The sequence below is a fragment of the Pipistrellus hanaki genome (assembly GCF_964339955.1).
Source record: "Pipistrellus hanaki genome assembly, chromosome: 1".
Taxonomy (NCBI): Eukaryota; Metazoa; Chordata; class Mammalia; order Chiroptera; family Vespertilionidae; genus Pipistrellus; species Pipistrellus hanaki.
In genome coordinates, this window is record NC_140503.1 from 43,918,242 (window position 1) to 43,935,821 (window position 17,580).

General features: G+C 47.6%; 1 protein-coding gene across 1 annotated transcript in view; it reads right to left on the reverse strand.

Annotated features, from left to right (window-relative positions):
- Positions 1 to 9,705: 9,705 nt before the first annotated feature.
- The window catches only part of SNX1 (sorting nexin 1), a 46,914-nt gene continuing 39,039 nt past the window's right edge, over positions 9,706 to 17,580 (reverse strand). The window contains exons 9-15 of the mRNA XM_084887310.1: positions 16,274 to 16,387; positions 15,991 to 16,084; positions 14,762 to 14,967; positions 12,348 to 12,491; positions 11,753 to 11,833; positions 11,207 to 11,278; positions 9,706 to 10,148 (exon numbers count right to left, since the gene is read on the reverse strand). Of these exons, the coding sequence (XP_084743436.1) occupies positions 10,098 to 10,148; positions 11,207 to 11,278; positions 11,753 to 11,833; positions 12,348 to 12,491; positions 14,762 to 14,967; positions 15,991 to 16,084; positions 16,274 to 16,387 (762 nt within the window). The 3' untranslated portion in view covers positions 9,706 to 10,097. The remainder of the gene's footprint in view (positions 10,149 to 11,206; positions 11,279 to 11,752; positions 11,834 to 12,347; positions 12,492 to 14,761; positions 14,968 to 15,990; positions 16,085 to 16,273; positions 16,388 to 17,580) is intronic.

Here is a 17,580-nt window from a genome sequence, read left to right on the forward strand (position 1 = left end):
TGCCTTTAAGATTCTCTCTTTGTCTTAATTTTTGGCACTTTAATTATGATGTGTCTGGGCGTGGGCCTGTTTCAGTTCTTCTTGCTTGGGGTTCTCTGTGCCTCCTGAACTTCTGTGACTTTTTCCTTTACCACGTTAGGTAAGTTTTCTGCCATTATTTCTTCAACCACCTTCTTTATTCCTTGCTCCCTTTCTGCCTCTTCTGGCATACCTGCTATTCTAATATTATTGTGTTTCATGTTGTCCCATAGCTCCCTTAAGCTGTCCTCCTGTTTTTAATTTTTTTTTTCTTTTTGGTTCTCTGATTGAGTGATATTTTTAACTCTGTTTTTCAATTTACTGATTTGATCCTTAGTTTCCCCTAATCTGGGAGTCCAATGCATTCTTTATTTGTCATTCTTTATCTCAGACTGTTCTCTTTTCATAGTTACTATATCTTTTTTCATGCTGTTGAGCATCTTTCATCTTTAACATCATTACTCTGAACTCTGTTTCAGATAAATTTCTTAACTTTGCTTCTTTTATCTCTTTTTGAGAATTCTCTAGTTCTTTCATTTGGGGGTTGTTTCTTTGCCTCTTCATTTTAGCTTTCTGTTTGGGTTTGTGACTATATATTAGGTAGATCCTCTACACCTCTCAATCTCTAGTGAGGACAGACTGTTTTTGACTAATTAGATCAGGCAGAGACTCAGCCTCCAGAGACTGCCTCTGCCTACAGACTGATGGGATTCCCACTTGAATTTTCCCCCAGGCAATTGTTCTTGGGTGTGGTGAGAGTTTATTTTCAACAGGGTAGGGCAGTTGCTTCTTCCTGGAGGCTAACTGTTATTTTTAATCTATTAAGTGGCCTCGGGGCAAGGTGTTTTCCAATAGGGTGTGTCAACTGTCTTTCCCCCAGGCAAGGCAAATGTTTATGTGGGAAAGATGACCTCCACTCCAGTGAGGGAACGACTCAACCCAGAAAACTTGGGGTGTCTGCCTTCTGAACTCTATTCCCTGAGTCCCTAGTCCTGGCTTCTGCTGTCACAGCTCCAGTCCACTTCATCCTTCCTCTGCCAGAGCACAAAGATGGATGGCTCCACAGGGAATTTTGTGCATTGGCCCTTTAAGAGGGTGCCTGAATTTTCAGCTGTCTTTCTCTGGCAGACAGCATCCCGCTGCTTTTCATAGCAAGATGTTCAATGGGTACTCTTCGGGGGCCCAGTTTGGGGATTAGATCCCAGAGTTCTAGTGGCAACCCCCACAGCTGAGATATCTCTCTGGGACTTCAGTTGCTGTCTTTGGGAGCCTGGCAGCCCTTTTGGCCTCTGCTCCTCCTACCAGTCTCTGTGAGGTCTCCATTTTTGGTATCAGGGCTCTCTCCTGTGAGTTTTCCATTGATTATTCAGGAAGTTTTTTTGTATTTTAGTTGTAATTCCAGTTTGTTCCTGGGAGCATGTCCATGCAGCACCCATTTTTAATCCTCTATTTTGTAAGTTTAAAAAAATTGTTTATTGATTTTAGAGAGAGGTAAGAAGGAGGGACAGAGAAAAAAAAGACATCAATTTGTTGTTTCATTTATTTACGTATTCACTCGTTGATTCTTGTATGTGCCCTGACCGGGGATCGAACCCCCAACCTTGGCATATCAAGACAACACTCTAACCCAGTGGTCACCAACCTTTCGGACCTCACGGACCACCAGTGGGTCCGCAGAGCACTGGTTGGTAACAGCTACTCGGACTCACCTATTTTAAAGGTGAGGAAACTGAGATATGAGGAGAAGCAGGCCCTGGTGAGGCTGTGCTAGGAAGGCACCTCTGACAAGCATGTCCTGCCTGAGCCCAACCCTGAATGCAAAGTTTGGCTCAGGGTAGGCTGGTGACCTTCTCAGGGGACAGGCAGGCTCCAGCCCCCAGGCTTTAGCCAGCAGCTTTATTCCTAGAGTCCCCTCCCCGCTGCCCAGACAACAGAGGCAGCTCAGCTGTTTCAGAATGCATGAACCAGGGCTGGAGCCACGGGAGCTGGCAGAGACCCCAGCCACCTGGCATCCGAGGCAGCATAGCTTCTGGGGGGCGGAGGGGAGGGGGTTTCTGGAGCTACAATTCTACAAAGAACACATTGGAGTGATATGTCAGTGAACCAACCAACCAGCCCCTCTGGTGTGCCCAGCTTGGGTTCAATGAACAAAGATGCACGCAGGTTCCCTTACGTCATGGGGGCTTCTGTGAAGATAGCTGTGATAACAGGAGACCTGAAGATAACAGGAATGTCAGGCCAAAGGGCAGGAGGAGCTACACAGCCCCTGTCTCAAAGCCCGGATGGAAGCTCCCTGTCTCCCATGCTGTCTCCTTGGGTGCTGTGTGATTTTCTTGGCAAGTGGGATTTTTGTCATTATTGTTCATCCTCACCTGAGGACCTTCCCATGGCTCTTTAGAGAGAGTGGAAGGGAGAGAAAAGAGAGAGAAACATGGATGTGAGAGAGACACATTGATTGGCTGCCTCCTGTAGGCACCCCAACCAAGGGTAGGGAGTGAACCCGCATCCCAGGTATGTGCCCTTGACCTGGGATCGAACCTTCGACCCTTTGGGGGCAAGTGGGGTTTTTAGTCTCTGCTATTAACGGTCCCCAGCTATTTGCTCAAGCTGCTGCTTTGTCTTCCAGCTTCTGCTCCTGCTGCTAAACTGGGCCGCACACAGCATGTCTGTGAAAGGGTATCTCAGGGATCAGAAGCTCAGATGCCACAAAGTCAGGTGGGAAACTTATCCTTCACAAGCTTATCCTTGTACGGATTAAGGTATTCAAGAAAACAACTTATGGGATAATGTCTGTGGATCCTGTGGGATATGGTACGACAGACAAGCTGTCAAGCAGCTCTGGGGTGTGACCTTGGGCAGGCTTCTCAAGGTCTTTAAGCCTCAGTCTTTGAATGGAGATAATGATGCCCACCTGGGAGAGCACACTGGCACAGAGCAGGTGTTTAACGATGGCAGCTCTTATTACTAGGCCCCTGAGTGAGGAGGGAGTATGGGGCTGTCTGGATCCCACCCTGGCTGCCAGGTGCCTTATCATTTTCTGGTTGCTGATGTTCCCATGGAGTGACCTGCTTGCTGGGGCCCTGGTATTCACCGCTGTCTCTCATAATGGGAGAGGAAGCTGAGAGGCCTAGAGCTGGGAGGGGACAGTCATTGGGAAAAGGTCCTGTGTTAGGCTGAAGGGGTTTTTCTGTGGGTTTTTTGGACCCAGACAAAGTACATCCTAGGGATGTGAGCAGCTTGCTTCCTCTGAGTGGCCTTGGGGGAGGGGCTGGCCCTCACAGCCAGAGGGGCATTTCCGCAAGAGATAAGGAGGCAAAAAGAGGACAGTGTGTGGCAGGAAGTTGTCACCTCCCAGCCTGCAGGCCCCACCTGGGGCACCTGAGCACCAGCCCTGCCAACCACAGCAAAGCTACTGAACCCCAAATCAGGCCTGATTTCAGAATCTCTTAAAACACTCCAAGATCTGGGCCCGTAGGCTCATAATACAATAATTACCAGAGCCTAAGGGTAGCCATTGTCCCTCAGGCTGCCTTTGGGGTTGGGGAAGGGCTCTGGATGGGTAGGAACAGAGGATGAGGATAAGAGGATTAGTTAAGGATCTTAGGGAATTCAGAGATCAGGAGGCACATCTCAGAAATCACATTACACAGCCTAAACGGGTTTGGCTCAGTGGTAGAGCATCGGTCTGTGGACTGAAGGGTCCCAGGTTCGATTCTGGTCAAGGGCATGTGCGTTGGTTGCAGGCACATCCCCGGTGGGGGATGTGCAGGAGGCAGCTGGTCGATGTTTCTTTCTCATCGACTCCTCTCTGTAAAAAAATCAATAAAATATACAGAGGCAGAGCCCTAGCCAACTTGGCTTAGTTGATAGAGCAACAGCCTGCGGACTGAAGGGTCCCAGGTTTTTTTAAAAAAATAAATCTTTATTGTTCATATTGTTACAAAAGTTCCTCATTTTTTCCCCCTCCACCAGGTTCCCACCCACCCTCTGCCCTTTCCCCACCCCCCATTGTCCTCATCCATAGGTGCACAGTTTATGTTCAGTCTCTTCCCGCACCCCCCACTCCCCTTTTCCCCAGAATCTTAAGTTCACTCCCCTTCCATACCTCTGATTCTATTATATTCAACAGTTAACATTGTTCATCAGGTTTTTAAATTTCCTTGGTTTTTAGATTCACTTGTTGATAGTTACATATTTGTTGTTCATAATTTTTATCTTTATTTTCTTCCTCTTCATAGAGAACCCCCTTTAGCAATTCATATAATTCTGGTTTGGCGGTGATGAACTCCTTTAGCTTTTTTTTATTTGTGAAGCTCTTTATCTGGCCTTCGATTCTGAGTGATAGCTTTGCTCGGTAGAGTATCTTTGGCTGTAGGTTCTTGTTATTCATCACCTTGAATATTTCTTGACATTCACGTCTGGCCTGCATGGGGATCCCAGGTTTGATTCTGGCCAAGGGCACATGCCTGGATTTCGGGCTCGATCCCCACTGGGGGGCGTGCAGGATTCTCTGTCATCACTGATGTTTCTCTCTCTCTCTCTCCTTTTCTCTTCCTCTCTGAAATAAATAAATTTTAAAAAATAAAATGAAAAAAATAAAGGAGGCAGAGCTCCCATGCCAATCTGGGGTGAGGTGGAAAGTGAACCAAAGAAAGCTTCCAGAGAATGTACATCTAAATTAGGCCCCAAAGGATGCATTGCATTGTTTTCCCAGAATTCAAATAGCTTTATTTAATTTTTATGATTTTAAAATACATAGAAATTCTAAGCAACATAAAATGGTATAAAAATGTTAAATCATGCACAACTCCATCCTTAGAGGCAACCATGTTTAAGAATTCAATCAACATCCTTCATGTATAATTTTTTATACATGTGGAACATACCATACATATATTTCTATAACCTACTTTTTCACCCCAAAATAGGTATTTCTGCCAATGAATATAGCTATAGGTTATCTCCAATGACTGTGCAATATTCAGGTGCATTATGTACCATAATTCATTTAATCCATTCCTGCTGTACATTTAGACTGATTTCAATTTTTGCAGCTGTAAAGAATGCTTTAAGGGGCATCTTTGCATAGTCATCTTCATGGTCTGGGCGTGTAGAAGTGTCTATGGGAATCCTCAATCTCCTGGCACCTTGGCCAGTGCCCTCCATTGCTATCTACCAACACTTCCATCTACAGTGCTGCGCACTGGTTCACAGTGTAACTGACTGAGGAGAGGTACTTCCGATACAAAGCCCTCCTCTCTGAAGACTCCTTAGGCCACACAAAGTGAGAAAGGAAAGAGCATATTTGAAATCAGTTTCCATGAGGAGTCAGCATGGCTAGGAAGGACTAGGACAGTGGTGGGCAAACTGCGGCTTGCGAGCCACATGCGGCTCTTTGGCCCCTTGAGTGTGGCTCTTTCACAAAATACCACGGCCTGGGCGAGTCTATTTAGAAGTGGCGTTAGGAGAAGTTTAAGTTTAAAAAATGTGGCTCTCAAAAGAAATTTCAATCGCTGTACTGTTGATATTTGGCTCTGTTGACTAATGAGTTTGCTGACCACTGGACTAAGAGATAAACAGGGGAAGTTGAGCTGGGTCTTCTCACAGAAGACTGTGAATGCCAGATGGCAGAGTGTAACTGGTGAACATTCACCAGTTATCTATTTGGCATTAGTTATCTATTTGGAACATTCAATAGTTATCTATTCTGAGCCCAAATCTTTGCCAGGGCCAAGGAGTTATAAAAAGATGTACCAGCCGAAACCAGTTTGGCTCAGTGGATACAGCGTCGGCCTGCAGACTGAAAGGTCCCGAGTTTGATTCCGGTCAAGGGCATGTACCTTGGTTGCAGGCACATCCCCAGTCGGGGGTGTGCAAGAGGCAGCCGATTGATGTTTCTCTCTGATCAATGTTTCTAACTCTCTATCCCTCTCTCTCTCTCTATGGAAAATCAAAAAAATATATTTTTAAAAGTGTATATATATTAAAAAAATTAAAAAAATGTACCAGATGGTGTGGCTCAATGGCTTGAGCACTGAGCCATGAACCAGGAGGTTACAGCTTTTATATACATGCCTGGTTGGGTTGCAGGCTCTATCTCCAGTAGTGGGCATGCAGGAGGCAGCTGATTGATGATTCTCTCTCAGCATTGATGTTTCTCTCTCTCTCCTTTCCTCTCTGAAATCAATGAAAACACATTAAAAATATTTTTTTAAAAGATGCACCACTTCAGAGAGTTTACTGATTGGCGGAACGAGCCAACATGAAACCACACAACTGGATCCAAGCCATTGGCAGATGACACAGACACTGTCCTGGGGGCCAGAAGACAGGGATGAGTTGTTCTCATCTATTTCTCTCAGCTCAGGCCTGACTCTACCCAATATGGAGCAGGGAATATTAGCCAGTGTCTCACAAGACAGAGAGTTCGGCTCAGGCATATGCCAATTGCAGCAAATGTGTCCTTGCATTGGGAAGGATCACCATAATCGACCCTTCCTTCCTGTTACCCCAGGTGGCTGAGCACTGGCGGGGAAAATCCCACCCCCGTGTGGCCTGATGCCCCTCAACATCCACGGTCTTCACGCTCCGTGGGCCTGGCCACATCGGCAGAGGCCGCGCCTTCCAGCACCAGCTCCTGACCAGCCCCAGCATTATCTTCTCCCTTTCTAAAACCTGAGCTGCAAAGGAATTTATTTTCTTTAGGGTCCCCAGGTACAGATGCATTCAGAATGAAAATCTGGAAAGAGTTCAGTTACAAATATCTATGTATAAATGATCCTCCCTATCATTTTGACTTCCCTCATATATTCTATCTCTGTAAAGCAGACGTGCTAACCGCTACACTATGGAACCGCACTCTATTCTGTCTCTGAATTCTAACATTGAATATTGGGGTCCCTCCAGCTCTAAGTCCTCGTCTTCAGGACTCCAGCCCAGAGATTCTTAGGGGAAATAACCCAAGAGGAAGTGTGGACCCTGGTCACATGGAACCAGGAGGCCAATCCAAATACATATATTTGTGTACAGCTTCATATTTATTTCCTTGCTCTTTTAGCCAGGCCTAGAAGCATCGAGACTCCCGTAGCAATGCACACACTCAGCACCCAGATCCTGGTTTCTAAATATAATTCTCATTAAGAGGACTCAAGGCTCCCTGGAGAAAACGCTGATAACAGGGCTGGGGCAGGGAGATACAAGATAAGCTTGAAACATCCTCTCGAGCTAGAAAGTGTCCTGAAAATGAAGGGGACATGTTAGAAAGACACAGGGGCCTGCTAGAAATAGGGAATGGATTGAAAATCAAAATAAATAAGATCAATGACTTGCACTTTGAGTAATAGGAATCCCTTCATCCATATGACAGATAAGCAGATTAATAAGTGAGGAGAAAAGACAGTTTTCTTTTTTTAATCTACTGGTTTGAAAGATGTGGGGAGACATGGGACAGGAGGTGGCGAAGGCGGCTGCCCATGCCTTGACTTTCCCAAACAAGTCTAAACTGCTGGGTGTTTATGAAATCTTTCTGCTCAGTCTTCAGACACCTTCTTTAAAGGGCACTGCGGACGCATGTGTGCTCTCGAGGATGCTTACCCTGCTGACAGTATCTCGTCGTTAACTTTAGTTCAAGCTGTTGTTACAATAAAAGCCTTTATAGAGGCAGGTGAACTAGAAGTAGAATGCCAACCAATAAATGTAGAAGAAATTATAGAATTAAAAAATCACAGTGGATAATGAGCAAAATATTTACATGAGCTCAAGGTATCTCCCCACAAATGATCTAATTCTTCATTCAATTACAAAGGGGTAAATAGTAAATTTAAAATGGACAAACCTATCAAACATCAGCTTAACCCAGTGATCAGAGTAAACTTCAGCATTCATGGGACCAACTGACATCACTTCTGCGCTGTTCCTGCTCCACATACAAAACCCGAACCTAGTCACGTGGAACCAGGAGACCAATCCAAATTGAGGAACATTCTACAAACTACCCGGCCTGAATTCTTAAAAAGTGCCAGCGTGATGAGAGCCTGGGGAATTCTTCAAGATCCAGAGAGACATATGTAATCATGTGGGACAACTAAATGTAACGTATAACCCTGTACCAAGAAAAATGGAATTGCTATCAGGGAGATACTGGGACAAATGACAGAACTTAAATATGGACCAATGGTTAGATAACGGTTATTATATCAGTGTTAAACTTCCTGATTTTGATAACTATACTTACAGTTATAAGTCATGACAGAGTGTTCTTAAGGAAATACATACTGAAGTTTTGGGGGTAAAGGGTAAACATCTGCAACTTACTTTCCAATGACTCAGGAAATACATGCAAAAGTAGATGCAGCAAGTCATTCAGTCATAAAGCATGTGGTAAAATGCAAATACCTGGGAAATTTGGATAAAGAATATGTTGGTGTTTGTTGGGGTAGTCCTGTAACTTTTCTGTAAGTGTGAGATTATATTAAAATGTAAAAAGTTACCAAACAAACCAAGAATCCAACAAGGGAGGAGTCAGAATTATGGTACAGCCGCTCTGAGGAAGCCTTACAGTGACACAACCTTACGAATGTAGTTTGTGCAGCGACACAACAATACAGACAAAACGTTTATAATATATACAGTGTCAAATGATAAAAGCAGGATACAAAATATTCTACGTGTATATTTTTATAACTATGCCAAAGTAGTAAGCATATAAGGAAGGCTGTGAGGATACAATCAAAGGTGATAACAAGTGTATTAGCGAAGTAGAAAGAGAATGAGTGATTTAAAAATAAAAAAACCTGTTGAAAAAAAACTTGCTGGCACTGACACTCTCTCCCCCCTCCCCCCATCACTACAGGCCAGGGTCTAGGAAATCCCTTCTGTTTACGGCATTCTCTTGCCTTAGGCTACCACTCCCCAAACTTGAACCACCCACAAAAAATCCGGACATAGGAGGTCTAAGTGCCTCAGGCAGAGGCATCTTTGATGGTGGTGGGTGAGGAGTGTGCACACGTAGGCAGTCTGCCAGCCTGGCCGACAGAGCATCTGGCAGTCCCTCTGAGCGGCCAGCTCAAGCAGTTGTGGACACAGCTGAGGGAAGCCCAGCAGCAGCACATCTGGAAGGCCTCCCTGCCAGGCCAGCACTGGAGGAGGGGGAGGGAGGGAAAGATGGGAGGAGGGCTGAAGGGCTTCATTTCGTGCTGATGAGAACACGGCTCTCTCGATGGCATGCTTCCTCTTGGGCACAGACAGTAAGCTAATTTGGAACCTTAAAAGGTTTAGGAACTCTTGGATGACCTTACCTAGAAGCAGCGTGCCTGGCTCTTGTCTATGGGGATAAAGAGTTAACTCCTTATCGGTCCTGGACACTTTTTAAAAGGACTTTTGATGGGTGGCAAAAGGAGTTCAAAACCCACGACTACAGTGCGGGCATAAAAGAGAAAGTCTGCTCCTTTGCAGGAGAATTGGTTTTCCCTCTTAGTGTAAGAGACATCTTTAAAACTCCTCTAAAGAAGTGGGGACAGGGATGAAACGATTTGAGAGACCTGTCGCTGTGGCAGAGGGAGGAAAGGAGCTCCAGCCGAAGCTGTGAACTCCTGCAGCGGAAGCTTACTCTCCTGGGGCAGCACCGGGTTAGTGTTCCCGACCTGCTTCCCAACGGCACCCCAGCCTAAAGGGAAAAGCACCACATTCTGAGTCATGTGACCTGATTTTAAAATATTTTATTACATAATCTTTTCATGGCACCGTCAGGAGTAACAGAAAACGTTATTCCCAGTTCCTAACCACATCCTGAAAAATATACATATGTATTTATATATTTATATCAATACTCCACCCCATCCCATAATTCCACCACCTATTATAGGTCTTTTTGCTTAAAGCAAGAAACTATTCTCTCAGGTAAGAAAATATATATGGGAGCTAAATGCAGTAAGGGTTAGAATGGCGGGACAGCTGGTTGTGGGGCAGGGTGGAAAGGTGAAGTCAGGTTAGGCAGGATGCATCACGGGTCCAGCAGAGGTGGAGGAGGACAGTGTATAAAAAGGCAGCGTCAGGCAGGTGGGCTCTGTGTCCTTGGTCCATTAGGAGATGGCCTTTGCCTCAGGAAGGAAGGCTTCCCAGTACTTTGCCAGCTGTAAAGAAGTGGGGACAGTAAGCACGTGTCCCCGTCCAGTGGCGGAGCCTGAGCTTGGAGGGAAGTAAGCACGGAGCCACGGCACTCCCCCAAGAGCCTCAGCCACCCCCAAGGGAGGCCTGCGGTGAGGTGGAGCTGAGGAAATGGTGAGGCTAAGAGTGGATCTTGGGACAGACTGGCCAGCCAGTCACACTGCCCAATATCTTTCTAGATCCTATCTAATAAAGAGGGAATATGCTAATTGACCCTCATGCCATCACAAACAGTGATGGTGCCCACAGCCAATAACGAGGAAATATGCTAATTGACTGTTCCATCTTCAAAGATAGTGGCACCCAGAGCCAATAAGGAGGGAATATGCTAATTGATTGCCACACCTTTAAAGATGGAAGCACTCACAGCCACAAGATGGCGGTGCCCAGTCTCCTCAGCCTCACCGGCTGCTCAGGGCTGCCCGAGGCTCATGTAACCAGGGCTGGCCAAGGCTTGCGCTACCAGCAGTGGCAGCAGCAGAGATGTGAGGGGGCGTCGCCTTCCCGATTGCCGGGTCACCTCCCGCCCCTGAGGGCTCCCGGACTGTGAGGGAGGTAGGCCGGGCTGAAGGACCCCCCTCTAGTGTATGAATTTTCATGCATCAGGCCTCTAGAATAATCTCTGAAGATAGTCCTGGGTCTGCCCCAGAGGAAGCATCTCTGTAGAGGTCACATCTCTGCCCAGCTCGGTTAGCTCCTCACAGTGGGGCCATTGTTCCACATACGGATTGGGTTAAGTGGTATCAAGGGGTTAAAGGGAGAGGACAGTTGGGGTTTATTCTTAAAAACAAACTCATTTATTTTAAGATTAGGGCAATCCTGCTTAGCAAAAGACCCTATTGGATGTTCCATGTAAGAACAACAGGGCCTACTTTTAATTATTGATTATAGCAGGGCACAGACACCCCCTGAGTCCCCCTCCCTGCCCCCAGCAGGGCCAGCCCATCCTGTCACAAAGCCACAAACAGATAGCTGGTCTGTGGAGTACGCAGCCGAGGATCAAAGTTGTGCATAACTCACATACCTGCTGCTGTGAGTACAGGAGCGTCTCAAGGTACTTGATCACGTGGTTTCTGAAGTCCTTGGATTTCTCTTTCTAAAGGAGACAGGATTCTACACTGACCAACCAGACAGAACTTTTTCCCCTCTTGATAGGATGGTGGTGGTTACTGCTGACCAATGCTGAACAGAGCTCAGGAAGTGGAGCCAGCAGCTGAAATAGCTATAATTTCCAGCCAAACAGCCTCTGCCAAGGTCTTTCGAGGTTTTTTTGTATGGCAGGGTGTGGGGAGGGGAGGAGACAGGACAGGAGACCAGAGGGTACATGACAGCTGCAAGTTTTATTTTGGGTCTAACTGCTCTAGTTCAGCAGCAACAAGTGCCTTAGGAACAAACATAGAGACGTGAACATGAAGACAGACACACACACACACACAGCCACTCCTTTTCATAACAACTGCCAAGTTACTGGCAGCTCCACCTGTCTCTCTACACAATAGACTTGGACAAAACCAACGCCACTCCTAAAGCAGGCACGGCGCACCTGTGAGAAGTAGATCTGCTATCTCACCTCAAAGCGGATCACTTCTTTTCGGACCACAGTTGAAATCCTTTCAAAGTCCCTTTCATACTGAGTCACCCGAGACTCCCACTGGGAAGAAAGAGGAAAAAAAGGATCACTTACTGTTACGGATCATTATTAGTCTTTGTCTTTGGACAGCAATTCTATATTTGAGACCTCAATTGGCCATTCTGTCTGTCTGTCCCTCAGGGAAAGATCAGATGGCATGTGGGGATTTAGTTTGTAAGTCAGAGCCGGCAGAAGGCCAGCTTGGGCTGGCTGGAAAGGATGCCTGGTCCGCAGGCCGATCCTGCAATCAGGAAAACCCGTAACTGCAGAGCTCTGGTCGGGTCCTCACCAACAAGGCTGGGCGCCCAGAGAACTGAATTCGTTCTCACTGAATTACCTTTTCCGAGATCCTGCCAGGACCTTCCAGCAGACTGACTGGAAGTCTGGGTGAATGGGAAGAGGAAGAGGGCAGGCCTCCAGGCCAGCCAGCAGCCACCGTCCTCCACACTCGTCCCCTCTCTCACCTGAGGTGGCGTGCGCAGCACCGGGGGGGATGGGACCAGCAGACGCCCCGTCGGGCTGCCAGGGGCCTCACCTCCACGATCTCGTCCTTGGCCTGCTGCAGCTTGTCGGGCTTGTTGGCCCACAGCAGCCGGGCCTCAGCCTCCCGCTTCTTCTGCAGAGTGGCCTGAGCGTCCTGCCAGCGCTGCCACGTCTTCATGCGCTGGTCGAAGGCAGCCTGTGGGGTGAGGTGTTGGGAAGAGCACAACCAGCCTCAGGAGCTCCACCGGCTCCGCCTGGGGGCTCTCCCAGCGGCTGGGCCAGGGAAGCACCGAGCAAGGGCAGGTTTCGCAGCCCAGTGTTAGTGCCCAGCTGAAGTTTAATGTCAAAAAGCAGAAGCTTGAGTGAGACTCCTCTCCCAGCCTCCAGAGGGCCAGCGCCATGCTGCTGCATGCCACTCCCAAGGCTGGATGGCTGGGAGCACCAGAGGTGGCCGGAGGCTCTGAACCCCTCCCTCAGGCCAGCCAGTCCATGAACCTACACACTCCTCCCGAGTGCTCGCCATGTGCCAGCAACTACGGACGCAGTGGGGAGTGAAACACACATGGCTCTCCTTTCATGGAGCTTACACTCTACTAGAAAAGACCGACATGACATTAATAATCACCAATCAGTAATTACAAGTATGCAGAGTACAGAGAAAACAAGCAGGGCACTTTAATAAAACTGGGGACCTAGCTTAGCCTGGGAGATATATCAGGGAAGGCCAACATAAGAAAGCAACCTTTAAACGGACAACCAAATAACATGCAGGGTTAGCGCAACAGATCTTCACACACGTAAAGCCCCCGTAGGGACATAGCGCTGTCGCCCATCCGTAGACTCAGTTGCTCTCGGCTATCAGTGCCCCAGAAGCTCCCTGAAACCCGCCTGCTGGTTTCCCTGGTTCTAGTCACTCGCCCACAACAAGATTTCCAGAGGACAGTGGTTGGCCTAACCAAACCACCCCCCTCCCCACTGCCTTTGCGGGCTTCCAGAGACAGTCCGGGGGAAAGACTGTGCTGCGGACAGCCTCTCGGCCCTGTTCCATTTGCTCCCCTTCCTGGCGTAATAAGTCCCCTGGAGGTTTTCAGGGTACAGGGCTTTGCCGAAACTTGAACCTCAGGGAGTGAGATGCCACCAAATTTACTTTCCCCAGCAGTGCCACTAGGATCACTTGAAATTTCTTAACAGCTCAAGGTCAAAGAATTGGTAAAGGGTGACCTCATGCCTGGGTAAGACTCAGGCCTAACCCCGGGCTCACAGGGCCCAGCCCACCTTCAGGGGGAGGGAGAGAAAAGCTGCTCCCTCTCTTCTCACCAGCAGCTCACGGCCATGGGAGGGCAGGGGAAGTCTCAGGGAAAGGCCCGCTGGCAGCTCTGCGCCAGGCCCACTGCCCCAGCACCTGGAGCTTTAAGCCAGGCTCCCTCACCCCCGTCCACAGGGGCTCCCCTGCCCAGACTCCATCTCCAACCCCCGCCCTCCAGGGACCCCATACAATGCTCCTCTCTGACAGCCTCCCCAGAGAGTGCTCTTCCCTGGAATGGCTCTCCAGTCTAAGCAGTCTGACCAGTTCTAACAATTCCAAAGCAGGTTATTTTCCCAGCTTCTTATCACTCTGGTTAGCAAACCAAAAAGCAAAGTGACAGGACAATGAGCAGGCCCTGGGAGCAGAGCACCGGAGCCTCTGCGCGGGGAGAGGGGGATGGGGGTGAAAGTGGCTCCATTGCAACTCAGCGGCTCATTCATTCTGGGCCCAAGTCAGACCAGGGCGGACTCGGGCCGTACAGGGCTCTGTCCTCTGTCTCAGGGATGTCATGCGAGAGCTAATCCCACTTCCCAGTGAAGCTTCCTGGGCTGCTCCGAGAGGTCATGGGGAACCAGTGTCCTGGCCGCCAGGAGAAGGCGAGCGGCTTGGCCTGCAGGGCAGGCGGCAGTGTTGTTACCAGTGTGGTCAGCACAGCACACAAGGGGCTCTGGTGACAAGCTCTCTCAGCCCCTGGGCACACTCCTCCATGCAATGCCAAGCTGGTTCTGTAGTTACCTGACTGCTCACACTGGAGGACAAGTGGAAGCCAGCAAGAGCTCTTACCAGGCAGAGCCACCGCTTACTGTTAAGGAGGCAAAGACCAGAGGACTGAGGCAATGACTGCGCCAGGGCCCTGACACAGCCTGGCTTGAGAGGAGCCCTAGGATACTGTCCAGCTTCAATAACAAGGAGAGGCCACAGGGAATTCAGGAGTGGTCTCTTCTCCTAATGCGTTTAAAACCTGGCTGTGGGCCTCAAAATGACTTAGCAGTAACTAGCGAACAGTTAAGTGGATTTCTTGGTTCACAGGATGCCTTCTCTCTTGAGAACAGAAAAGGTTTCAGCTATTTTGAAGTATAATGAATTGAACTTTTTTGGGAAGGGGAGAGCAAAGGGAAGACAGATGGAGTCAGGGGAGGAGAAAGAGGAAAGAAGCTTACTCGGACTATGGCCAGGAGGCGAATGTAGTCGCTCAGGAGCTCGGCAAGGAGGAAGAAGTCACTGTTGGCCTGCTCCTGGTGGAGCTGCTCAACTTTTTCTTCCACCTCAGCCAGCTGGGAGAGCGCCCGTGACAAGGCCGTGTTGTCCTCTGAGCTCCCAAGCATGGCTAGACTCTTTGCGAACTGGGCCGTGTTCAGCGCTAGCTCTGGAAGGAGGAAGACAGCAGAGGCTCTAATCTCACAAGGAAAAGGGAGAAGTCAAAAACAAAACAAAACAAAATAAAAGGAACAAGTCAGCTGGTACCTGGCTGTCTCAGCAATGCTGCCCCTGCTTATTGGGCTACTGTGGGCTTTGCAACCCAGTCACACCACACTCAACGGTATTCCAAAGTGAGGGAATGCAGCGTGGCCACAAGAATAGGGAGGCACCTGCTAGCGTGAGTTCCACTAGCTGGGTCTCCCTGGAAGCAGCAGCTCCACTATTCCTGAAGAGCCAGAGGCCAGTTAATACCCACGGGCCGATGGAACGATTCCGTTTACGCTCGGGCTCAGGGCAAGAAGCCTGTCTGCATGAGAGTGGATGCTGTCACACGGCACAGTCTTGCATATTCTAAAGCAGGACGAACTTTTTATGTGAAGGGCCACATATCTGAAGCGTTGTAGGCCACATATGGTCTTACGTGCTTTTTAAAAAATTCATCCTTTAGAAATGTAAACACCGTTCCTAGCACAGCAGTAGGCCCTGGGCCAACCCTTGCAATGGTCTCATTCTAATGGTTTTTGCCTCTTTAGATTTCTGTTGGTCCAGCATGCTTAAGGCAGGAAAGGAAAGCATTCAAACTTGGCAAAGTTCGCTAGCTCTTAAGCAAATCCCACTAAAGAGAAAATGAGAAAGGGTTAGGAGACACATCTGATTTCCCTACCTTTACAAATTGCTCATTTGACCAGGTAGCTAAAGTCTATAATATAATTTTGTGGATATAACTCAAACAGAAGCCCACGTCCCAGGTCTAGCTGTACCCAGGTGGAAAGTTCAATGCCCACAGTGACTGAGTCAGGTTTCTTGCCAGGAGATGCAGGCATATCTTTCGATCGGAACATCAGGACCAGGTGGGCAGAGGATTGCAATGTGAATGGCTGAGAGGCTTGGGAACAGCATGCCCTCCCATGTCCAACTCCCTGGAGACATCCATTTCCCCCGGCTCCAAGTGCATGTCAGAGGTTGTTACCTTTCCTATGGTTGACTAGAGTTTCTACAACAGCATGCAGTTTCCGTAAGCGCTGCTCCTCACACTCTACCTCCTGGAGCTTCTCCTCAAACCACTGAAACACACAAGCCCAGAGCTTTAATGGAAGCTATCCACACAGCTACAGCACAGTCTTTCCTTAGCAGTTTTTTAAAAGGAACTGAATTATCTTAAAAAGAAAGTCTCTAATTTCAGAAATTTCACGATACCTCAGGGCTTCCAATCTGTAAGCCTGAGGGAGTAGGGGCAGCACAGGACTACTCACAATGTCTGATTCGTTCATCTTGATGGTCATTTTGCTAACGGCATCCGTGGCTTTGTTGAACATCTTGAGGAGACCAGCGCCACTCAATGTCTGGGTACCCACAGCGCGTGGCAGCTACAAGACCAAGAAGGCGGGGATGGCAAGTTATCTGCTGCCCCTAGTTTAGGTTCAGAAGAATTAGTATCTATCAGAGGGCATGCCCAAAATGTGCCAGACAAATTATTTGAACTGCAGATGGTTGTTTTCAAAGGCAGACAAATCTATAACCAGCATGTACAGAAGAAGAAAAAAATCAAAGGACCATGCTAAACAGAATCAGCAACATTTTCTGCTTTTGATATTGTATGCAGAAAGCAGTGTGTGAATGCTGTGGGCCCAGGTGACCTCGTGTTGAGAATGTTTGCCCACCCAGGCATGAAGTGCTTAAATACCAAGTATGCTTTTGTCAAAAGTCAAAAGTTCCTTTGGATTAGCATACTCTGCACACCTGGACTTAAGGTCTTGAAAGTCTTTGAAGTTGTGCTCTGATTCTATTTGGATTTTCCCCAGTGATTAAAGATCCAAGGACGGAAACATTATTTATTCAGATTGAGGCTATGTTTAGTGATGATCTAATCAGGCAAAAAAAAAAAAAAAAAAAAAGGCCAAATATTTATAACAATTTGATTGGTTCAGTCTTTCAGAACTTTTCTAAGACATGGAAGGGATGCTGAAAAATCTATATATACAGCATACCATAATGAAAAATTAGATTTTGGACACTTAGAGCAGTAATTCTCAATATGACACTACTTTGCGCGTGCCCCCCTCTCCCCGCCTTACACACACACACATACACTTGGCTATATCTGGAGATAATTTTTGTTGTTAAAACTGGGAAGGGGGTTGCTACTGGCATCTAGTGGATAGAGCTGTACAATGCATGGGCAGCCCCTACAACAAAGAATGATCCAGCCTGAAGTGTCCCAGGGCCATAGTGTACACAAACCCTGCTCTAGGGGAACAAGTAAGATAAGTGGGTAGAACAGAAAAATGGACTTAGGAATCCCAGAGGAAGAATGAAAAGATTTAAAGCGTCAGACAGAATTTTTAATTAAAAAGTTACATTTTGGGGATGGGGATGGTGGGGAGGAGACCCATATATTTAGTAGCACTTTCTTTACTTGAATACTAGATACTATATGCAAATTAAAAAATAAAAATACAAAATATAGTCCTGTCCTTTCATTTATTTCCTTCTAGTTTTCTTTCCTATGAGATACAACATTATTTTATTATAGCGGGTTTTTTTTTTAATCCTTGCCCAA